This window comes from Phoenix dactylifera, chromosome 3 (genome assembly GCF_051530095.1).
Source record: "Phoenix dactylifera cultivar Ajwa chromosome 3, Ajwa_hap1_PhDact_Kaust_v1.1, whole genome shotgun sequence".
In the NCBI taxonomy this organism is placed as follows: Eukaryota; Viridiplantae; Streptophyta; class Magnoliopsida; order Arecales; family Arecaceae; genus Phoenix; species Phoenix dactylifera.
The window spans coordinates 46,060,860-46,071,845 of NC_143192.1; the positions used below are offsets into that span (position 1 = coordinate 46,060,860).

The 10,986-nt window shown below is 44.4% G+C and overlaps 1 protein-coding gene across 1 annotated transcript; it reads right to left on the minus strand.

The window, feature by feature from the left end:
• Positions 1–217: 217 nt before the first annotated feature.
• Positions 218–8,326, minus strand: LOC103705141 (NADH dehydrogenase [ubiquinone] 1 beta subcomplex subunit 8, mitochondrial-like). The gene is made up of 4 exons (XM_008788765.6): positions 8,052–8,326; positions 7,812–7,898; positions 7,465–7,560; positions 218–550 (listed from the first exon to the last, which is right to left on the minus strand). Exons 1-4 carry the CDS (start codon positions 8,187–8,189, stop codon positions 494–496), a joined length of 378 nt encoding a protein of 125 aa, XP_008786987.2. The 5' UTR covers positions 8,190–8,326; the 3' UTR covers positions 218–493.
• Between the last annotated feature and the right edge of the window lie 2,660 nt (positions 8,327–10,986).

Below are 10,986 nucleotides of genomic sequence, written 5' to 3' on the forward strand. Positions count from 1 at the left end.
AAAACGGCCCTTAATCATAGTGTTGCGTATTTGGTCCACTCTCAGGCACAGAATGCAAGTCTCACCAATTCCTAGGAAGCATCTTCTTGATGAGCAGACGATGGAAGGAATGCAACGCTTCTCATTCAAAAATAAAATAAACTGAAATAACAGATATTGTAGCCAAAAATAACCATCAGATCCAAAGTGCAAATTGCAATATGAGATCATTCCCATGTTGGTGGAATTTAATGTGTGGGATTTTATAGAAATGAGAAAAGCCTAATTGCAGGCTACGCTATAGGGCACTGAAAATGCAGCCTTTTTTAACAAATTTCATAATCAGAAAAGGGAAATGCACAAGTCATCTCGTCAAGACAATGAAATACCAGAGCATAAAGCCAAGCACTGCACATAATCCATTATTTCTTTTATTTTAGTTGATAGGAAGCACTTGTAAACAAGAAGCAACAGCACGATATCAGGTACTAAATTGAACCTTTCAAGGATGCTCCTATGGCTCTCCACCAAGCTCGACACGCAGGTTGTCGTATGGATAGACTTTTGGGGTCTGGAAATATAAAGAAAACATCAGCACATAATTTCAGCATAATTCCATTAAGGGCTTCTAACGCTGGCTAGAAAAATTCCCAACAATAATGCTCTCTTGCCAAATGAGTAGTGGGCAATGTAATCATAAATTTGCTCTCATCTCAACTTAGAAGTCCATAAAAATGAAATCAACATTTTTGAAAATTTCTCACCCATTATAAATGTGCCCAAAATGCATAACATTTTCAGTGACATGATAAACAGTTCGTATGAAATCCAGGATTTAGAAGAACCCAAATCAGTTGAATTTTTTTTTAAGCAGACCTTAAAAAACCTTCCTGCAGTTTGAAATGTAACAGCATGCATCTAGGCTCAAGGCACTAAGTAATGCTCTAAGAAAACATGGATTCTGAGTTCAGAACATGTATTTTCCTCGCAAATGCAATTTACCACCTTGAATCAGGATAACAATTTTATTCAGCAAACCATGCCTTCAACTTGGAGGCACAAACTCAATGACAGAAGAAAATATAAAACCAAAAACAAGCAGATCAGATGATATAAACAATTTGTTACAACTATTTAGAAGGATCAGGAGAGAGCAGTTCTTTTGGATCTTTTCACTTTCTTGTAGCTCCAAGGATAAGCACGTATAATTATAAATTAATCATGATCTGTTCAACAGAATTTTTTGTTACATCTTAGTGTTATTTCCAGAGATGGTGTAATGCTTCACTTTGTTGTTAAAAGTTCTAGCACCCAATTTAGCAACAACTCATGCACATCAAGACTAAAGAGAGAATCATTATAGTCTACCAAAATTACAAGCGGGATCCACTAGTGCATCGCAGCGAGATATCTGTCCTACATGATATCTGATGTTCAAATATCCCACCCAGAAGGAAGCTTACTTGATGGGAGGTTGGCAGTCATTGGATTGACTAGTGAAATGCAAATAAATGGTGAAGGTTATTTAAAAGATGGAACACCTCCATAAGGTTATTTTAAATCAGACCTAAACCACTATCGGGTAAGGTTGCTGGAACTATACCTGATCTGTGATGATTTGAATGGGGATTTGACAAGCATTGATTGTTACATATGAAAATTCTACTCAATCTTTTAGTGGTATGAAGAGTGTGTTTGCCAACAGAAAGAGATAGATTGCTTGAAAGAACACATGGCATGTGCAGACTCCAAGAAAGAAAAGCTGTGTTTTTGTACACTGGTGTAGAACAGACAACCACATATTTATAAACATGGAAAATTAAATTACGACCTGATGAAATGTTCCCTCTGGTAATACATGCAACAATTTGCAGAGCAACGTTTGGTTTAGGTATTCTTCAAGTCAAAGGAGGAATATGGGACATGGATGGGACATATCTTCAAATATCTATTGATCGAATTTATGCTTTGATGCCATGGAGAGATCCAAAGTGCTTATCACTAAGTCCGTAGTTACTCTGTTGATGAATACAAAAGAGCCCGGTAGGCATTGCTAGAGAACAATGACGTTGGGATGCCAAACTGATAATAGAGAATAAGTTTTATTTTAGAACCTCAGATGGGACCGGTTTGGATCAGTACATAAATAACTGTGACCCAAAGTGGCAATGGGTGAGCATAAGAGCTTCAGTTATAGAGTTTAATCATACCATAACAAGATGATAAAATGCTCAGATAAACAAATGGAGAAGTTGTAGGTCATTTTAAATGCAATTTGATGAGCAAAGCAAGAAGGATCACTATACAATAGCTCAAATTCGATCCATCATTCACAGCAGAGACACTGGTCAGTCCAGACTCCAGTGTATTTCATTTTTCAATAACACCAAAGCAACAAATTCATTTTTCAGACAACATAGTATTGTGAATGTTCTACAAGACATGAATGAGACAATGGACCATTTGACAGTAAAAGGACAGCATTCTTTATACAAATAGTGTAGGCAAATAATTTCCATAGAAGCAACTCTCCTCTGACCAGAGAGATTGCTCAAATATGGTGCTCTATCAACCATCAAAAGCTTAACGCATTCAACACTATAAAGAAAAACAATATTTCTCAACAATTAGTACCAATGCCTTCTTTTTCTTTACCTTTTCTTTTTACATTACAAAGTCCCAAGAAACCATATAGAGTTCATAGTATATTTCATATTTATTGTACAAAATCAATTTGGAAGTGTTAGATATGACTTAAAAAAGAAAAGGGATGCTGGCCAAGTGACACGAAACATAATTTGCTTCCCAGGGTCTGGGAGATATGTGGTAGTCAGGTTCCTACCCAGCATGGCCGGACATTCTGATTTGATGTTTAATTAATTTATATAGAAGGATATGATCAGTTTCTGTATGATACGCTCATATAGAAATAAGCATACCAGCCTTCTCAGTCTACCATATTCCAAATTAAGGATTTACAAAGTAGAATACCAGGTATCAACCCATCTGAGTAGTCACAGGCTCATTCCTACTGCCCTACCATTCAATTCCATGAAAACAGCCCCATACAGGTTGAGTTAGAAGTATCCCTAACTATCCCACAAATTTAGTTGCAGGCTTTCTAATGCTTCTAGCAGCATATGGAATGGATGTCAAATGTGATAGATGTACTCATTCAATATCTGTTCAGTTTATCACCTTGAAGAGCCATGTAACCTGCTTCCATGCCATCACATCGACCTAGATCATATAGCATTTAAGAAATGCATCATGTTATTATGCAAGCTCCAATCCAGGTGTACATTGAGAATTTGTCACCACATGAAATGATACACTAACAAGTGAGCTTAAAACTATGCTACAGGTAAAATTAGGCAAACTGCAGTTAGAGGACCCCCAGCTAAGCCCAGCCTAATTTGTGTTATGCCCACATTGTACCCAAGCATAAACATGATCTTAGAATTAGGCCCAAGCCCCGTCCAAATCTAATCCTAAATCTAAGCCTCTGGGATGATGGAAGCCTGATGGACAGCTTTTGTATATAGATATAATGGGACAACATCTTGGCAACGGTAAGGGAGGAGGAAGATGGAGAGAAATGAAAGATGGGAACGAGGACCATAGCATTTAACTGACTTGGAGAGTAATAATTGAGGAATAACATACCCTTTCTTGATTATATACATTCCTCTCAACTTAAAGTTATGCTCCACAGTCAGCCTATTCATGATGAGAGAATGGCTTCGGTGATGATGGGAATTCTAACAGTCCCTTATGTCTAGATATGGGAGAGTAAATCTATCATGAAAGAGGAACTCATCGATCTACATTGTCTAGCTTTTATGACAAGCTCAAGTTGAGCTAAGACAGCACTAATCATTTTCAAGATTCGACGTTTGAAGTCAAATGGACAATCATTGTTAACAAGTAATTGTCCATCATCTTTAAATGGACTCATGGGCTAAAGCCTGTGTCACACTGTCACGTGTTCCTGTTGCCATATCAACTGTACAGGCACATAAAATATTCATGTTGGGCGCACTAGGGTTCATGCTAAGAATTAAAGTATCGCTGTTGGTGCGATGTCAGTCCGGCAATGACACTGGTAGAATTCATGCCAAACTGGTGCTTGGCACATGGTGGCATTTTTGCCACAGTTTTGCAAAGCAACAAGGTAAACAAACTAGCAATGTGCCAAAACTTGGCATGCCACTCTGCAAACTGGCTAGTTGCCATTCTAATGCCATGTATGCATAACACCATCAGACGATACCTCAATCCTTACTTTATACTTTTTGCTTACGTGTATTGTGCTTATCTCAGAATAACACAATGCTTTTTCTATCATCTCTCTTTTTTCTCAATGATGACACTTTTATCTTTAATAATTTTAACTATTTTAAAAATGTAAAACCTCTTCTTAAAGTAATATCAGATTTCTAGATGAAGCTTATCATGGAATCACTAATTCTATAACTTATAATTCAGACGTTTTTTAACGAAAATGGAATTTCAAGGTGATTTGGGAAAGTTCTCATGTTTCATAACCTCAACATATACTTTCATCAAAATTAATCAGCTCTTCACATTTATATCCTTATAGCCATGACTTCCATCCTTAGGATTGTAACATTGTAAAAATGATTTCCTTAAAAAAAAAAGAAAAAGAAAATATTGCATGAACATTTGAAGACAAGAAAATATTTGATTGCATTTAGACAGTGTTTCCAAATGCACTTTGAATTGTTGAAAAATGAGATGGAATGAAGAAGTTACAGTTAGCATATAAAGCAAGAACCTCAATGAAAATGATATAAGCACCAGTTCAACAAAAAATAGTAGCGCCTTTCACAGCCAGACAAACATGAATTTAGATTTAACATTTCCCTCTGCATGCTACTATAAAAACCCATATAAATTGCATAAGAAGCCAAGTATAGATTAAGTTAGGTTCCTAATGTTTGTATCAATATTTCCGCTATCTCCAATAAAATCAATGTCAGAATGTCAACTGGTGCTCAGTTCACTTTTCTTTCCAACTTTACACATTTTTAATCAAAAGAATGGATGAAGAGTTATTAATATGTAATTCATAAGAACAGAGAATAGTAATCCTGGTTAGCTATCTGCTTATGGCTGGAAATTCCAGGAAAATTTATTTTGGAAATAATGATTCCTTCAAGGCCTTACCGAAGGGCGAAGGTTAGATGATAATCATTAGTTTTTCTTCAATAAAAGAGGTGATGATTAATTGATTATATTTTGTCTGTTTTGATGCACCTAAATTCTTTAAAATAAAGTATGTTATGCTATATATATATAGAAAGGGAAGAAATTGTCTTTAATCATGGATTTCAACTGCTTACATAGAAGACTCAAGCTAATTCCTTCAAGTATTGATGTTGGTATGGACATGATTAAGCTGGAGACCAGCATTATAATCTCATGGAGAATTGACATATATCACAAGCAAGTTTTACATATTTAAGTCACATGGACTTTATCCAAAATTAAAAAGGATAGCATATATCATCTCTAGCAACTTATCTATCAACAAGTTGTCCTGTTCAACCCTTAAGAGAATAACACATCTGACAGAGATTCCTTTGGGTTGTTTTCTTTTTCTTTTTCTTTTTCTTTTTCTTTTTTTTTGGGGGGGGGGGGTGTTGGAGATAGTGGGGGAGGGGTGTTTAGTAGAGAGGGAGTTAGGGGGTTAAAGTTAGATTTTTTTACTTTAGATTAGAGATAGAGTTATAGGAAGAGGAAATAATCTTAAAATTACAGATGAAAGCTAACTTGGTTCCCATGAATTTTTGCACAATAGATGATCGATGACACTTCTGAACATACTTGAGATGAGCAACAAAGCATAAGAGACAAGCTGGTCAGAAAAAAATAGGTTTAAATGTTTAATCACATATTCATATGACACAGACAGTTTATAGAGCTATAATAGGTGTTCGCTAGATCCTGTGGTATGAGAGAAACTTTCCAAGACAACCTCATTCTAATTGAACCCTCTTGAATCTAATGATATTAGGACAAAGATCTTCTATATTGCTTGGCTTACAGGAAGTGATTTCAGAATCTAGGAATGAAAAGGTCTTTAAGTCAACTAACAAGATTAGCTGTTTAGACTTTAGAGGATGTTGTCCAGTGCAGTTTAGCAAATACATGAAAATCCTTACTAGATCATAGAATTAATCTCTTCCTCTACCAAGTTAATTTAAGTTGAATTCTAATGCATCGTCAAAGGTAGATTCTTAGAGATGCAAGTTAAAATACCATGGTAAGGGCGCTTTGGTGGATAAGAATTAAGGATGCAAAAAATGGTGAATTCTTATTTTATTGATATTAAAAAAAGCTGTTTGGGGATTGCATTGGTTTCCAGTATAGCAGTATTGTACGTTCTGGGAGGTTCCTGCTGTCTATCAAAATATGTGTGCACAATTAGAATGAATATCACTGCTAGGTTGTTGGATTGATCACGTCCTCCATGAAGATGGTTTAAGTTGGATTATAGTGCACCCTCAAAGGATGATGGCTTTAGAGGAATTGGAAGATTGCATAGATTCCTAACTTAAAAGGCATAGCAAGGGTACTTTGGGGGATACCTATAGAGTACATGAATATTCTTGTAGTCTTATGTTAAAGATGTCAACAAGAGTTGTTTAGGGATTACATTTAGATCCTAGCGTTGCAGTTTTATATGTTTCAGGAAGCCCACATGCCATATTTGTTTGCAAAACATCGAGGGTGCATTTGATTCTTAATCGAAATCGAAATGGAATGGGATGGGAATCGGAATGGCCATATTCTTCAACACGTTTGATTCGTGACTGAAATCGAAATCGAAAAATCAATTAAACAGAGGGGTGTCTTTAGAAAATCAATTAAATAGAGAGGCATTTTTTGAAAATCAATATTTTAAGTAAACCCGATAGAATGAGATTTGAATGTTGGGGGAAGAGTCGGAATTGGGTTTTGGAGGATTGGAGCATTCCTATTTTTCTCCTAAAATGGGAATGGGAATGGAACTCCCCCAACCAATAGCTGGAGTGGGAGTCATTCATTCCCATTCCCATTCCAGAGCCCAAGTCCCTCCAACCAAATATGTCCCAAAAGAATTTGTAGATGACGTCTTCATTCAAGGAGGTTGATAATATGAATATTCTTCTTTAAAAAAAATAATGAAATTGCAATTCTAGGAAGCTAAAGGTTACATATTCTTTTAGCAAAGTTAATGATTCAGAGATTGGTTATAAAATGAGGCTGTTAAATATGATCAACTTTCTTTTTTTGTTGTTGAGATAATCCTTTCGATTTCAGCTGATGGAGCTCGTTGTTAAATGTATATGCTGCTTGTATCGTCATTGAATCGAGACATGTTATGAATGAAAAATATGGAGCAACCCATAAAAATAAAAATTTAACAAAAATGATAGAATGGGCAGTGCTAATCTCGAAGAATGAAAGGGTACTCACATAGGGTATCTTTGATGCTTTGTCATTCCACACCGTCAGCAACCCGATCACTGCGAAAAAGCTCAGGCCTCCGCACAACCACCCCAATGCCTCATACTGTGCGCAGCAAAGAGAACCGGACCAAAAATTCAGTGATCCATTTAAACATATCAACGGAAAACCCCGAAGGGCAATAGGAATCGAAACCCTAGTATTGGAAATAACGAACATAAGATCGACAATACCTTCCCAAAGAGAATTGGACCAAAAAATCAGCGATCCATTTAAACATATCAACGGAAAACCCCGAAGGGCAATAGGAATCAAAACCCTAGAATTGGAAATAACGAACATAAGATAGACCATACCTTCCCGATGGTGGGGGCGAGGCGATCTATGCAGGGCTCCGGGTATGGGGTTCCATTATCCCATACCAGCTCGTCGTGAGTCGGGAGCTGAATCAAGAAGATAAAAGAAAGAAACCAAAAAATAGATAAATAAATAAATAGTCATATAATGTTTCACAGTTATTTCCTCCCCTTACGATCTGAGAGAAGAGAGGAAGAAAACGAGAAAATGATAGAAGAGATAGATGTAGGATGGATTACGGGCTTGTCGGGGACGATGTGCTTGCCGACGGGGAGGCCCATGCCGGAGCGGGTGCGGAGGGAGAAGGCCAGAGATCGCCCCACCACGCCGTTGCCTCCCATGATTCGAGATCCCACGCTGCTCAGTCTTCCCGCCATTTCGTTGCTTTTCGCCCTTCTTTCTCTCTTGACAACACCTGCTTCTTTTCTTCTCTCTCGCTGCTTCTACTCCGGGGAAAGAGAAGCGGAGGAGACCTCGTCTCAGGGGTCCGCTGTTTTTTTTTTGTTTTTTTATTTTTTTTGGCAACCAGGGGTCCGCTCTTTAGGAAGGAAAGCAAAGCCGGTGTCAGGATTTTGTAAGTCACAAAATCTGCGGTTATGGTCACAACACCAAAGAAAGAATAGTGAAAAAGAGCTCCGGGGAAACTTCTAACGGCTAGTTTCCTGCCGGAGAACTCTCCGTCGGTGTCAACGCCGGCCTAGGCGAAGTGATTTCCGGCGTCGCGGGAGGCCGGTCGTCCATCTAGGTGGCGGGACTTGCGACGGGATCTGCTAACAGCTCGACGGAACAGCGTCTACTCACCGTCTTCTTCCTTGCAGGGCGCCCATGGATCGGAGGGAGAAGCAGTCGACCGGGACGGCAACGGAGGGAGCGGCGAGAGGCAGTGGTAAGAGTTCTGGAGCCTGGACGAGGCCGGGGCCGTGGGTGACTCATTGGCCCACGGCCGCGGAGATCGAGCGGCTGAGCCGCTGTTTTCCGGAGGTGCTGCATCCTCCGGAGGAGCCGATCGCGGCGGCCCGGCTCGAGTGGGAAGGGCGGGCAGCGGTGGTCCGGAGCTTCGGACGCCGTGTCCCACCCGAGTGGGTGGCGAAGGAGGTCGCCGCCCGGACTAAGCTGACAGAGGTGGTGGCCGTCCTGCTTGCGGACGGCTACCTCGCCCTGAGGTTCCGGTCGACGGAGGACCGGGACCGGGCGCTGAGCGAGGGCCCGTGGGTGGTGGCCGGGCAATTACTCGCCATGACCCCCTGGGTGCCGGATTTTGAACCCGGTGAAGAGGCTGTGCAGACGGCAACGGTGTGGCTCCGTCTGCCTCGCCTGCCGCCGGAATATTGGTCGACGTCGACCATTTTCTACATAGCTGCTCGGGCGGGCCGGCCGGTTGCTCTGGATAGCTTCACCGAACAAAGGCAGGCGATGGGCTTCGCTCGGGTCAGGGTGGTGGTTGACACCACCAAACCTCTGCTGCCGGGAGTGTTGATCCAGGAGAAGACGAAGGTGCGATGGCAGCCCTTCGTCTTCGAAAATGCCCCGGTGTGCTCCCGGTGTGGGCGTTTGGGCCACCAGGCAGCGGCCTGCCGCTCGCCGGCGACTGCTAGCGCTGAGGGGAGCTCTGGTTCAGCTACGGCTTCGGCTTCGGCGGCTGCGGTGGACCCGGGGGGCGGGTCTGCCCAGCCAGCTCCGGGCGTCGGGGTGAGCGCACAGGGACCGATCTACGGTCCCTGGATGGTGGCGACAAGGCAACGAGCCTCGCGGGAGGATCGGCCGCCGCGGCCGGGGAAGACGACCGAGGCGCACCCGGGGCCCGGGTTGCCCTCGACCCGGCCGCTGTCCCCGGCAGCTCGACCAGCTACGCCGGCGTCCCCGGCGGACACCGAGGGCTGGCAGAAGCCGGCGAAGGTGGCTCGCCGCCGGTCCCCACTAGCCGTTGGGGGGGATGGCCACCGGGATATCTCCCTCGGCCCCTTCCTGGTGGACTCGGCCGATGACCTCTTGGCCGAGTCTGGGGACCCGGGGCTGAGTCGACGACTCGGCAAGGCTCCGATCAGGGCCGATCCCGAGCCCAGCCGAGCTACCGCAGCCCGGGCCAAAACCCAGAAGCGGCCCAGGCCGCAGGCGGGCCTTGGCCCAGTGGGGGGTACCGGGCGGGAGGCCCAGCTGGCCCTTGTTCCTGTGGGCCGAGGGAATCCAACCGGGCCCCCCCAGCGCGACCGGGCCCACGGGGCCGGGCGCCGGGGTCGCAGGCCGGTGGGGGCGGGCCGGGGCGCGATCCGCGACGCGGGCGCGGCCCGTGCAGTCGGCGCTGCCCGAGCTGTTGGCGCGCTCTGCGCCAGCAGCGCGCCGAAGTCGGGGGACGCGCCGGGCGCGCTGAAAGCGCCCGGTGACGAGGTCGTGCGGGCCCAGGATTTGCTGGGCCCGTGCGATGATGCGCGCGGCCAAGGGGCCGCGCGGTCTGCTGAGGAATCGCGGGAGCCGGGCCCTCAGGCCCAGCCCGCGGTTGGTTCCTTGGGCCACGTTTCTCTGGGCCCACAGGCCCACTCACATACGGGCCTGGGGGGGCGGTCTGGACTTGCGTGGCAGGGCCCGAGCGAGGAACCAGCCGGGGCTTTCCGGTTTAGGCGTCCTCATCAGGGAGCAGCTTCGGAGCTGGGTCCCCCCGCACACGGCGATTATGCCTCTCTCACTTTGGGTGTGACGAGTGGGGCTCCGCCTGGGGACGTGCGGGTGGGCACTGACCATGATGGAGTCTTTCGGTTTGGCCCTTGGCCTCCGGCTGGAGATGAGCAGCGGGAGGATGCGCCCAGTGGGAGCGAGGCCAGGGACCACATCGTGCCGCCTTCGCAGGGGGGTCAGGCCGCACCGATGGTGACGGGAGAGGACACTGACCACACGACTGCTGTGCAGCGCATTAGGGCGGCAGTCATGCAGGTCGCACCTGCTGAGTTGCGGGAGGGCCCAGGTAGCACACTTGAGGCTGGCCCCGCAGCCCAGGGGGAGGATGGGTCAGAGGCCGACTACGTGGACTGTGATCCATGAGGATCCTAGCCTGGAATTGTAGGGGGGCGGCCAAGCCGTCCTTCATGTCATCCTTCAAACGGTTAGTGCAAGTTCATTGTCCGGAGATCTGCTTCATTAGTGAGACCCGGCTATCTGGTGAGGGGCTTGTACGTTTGAGAC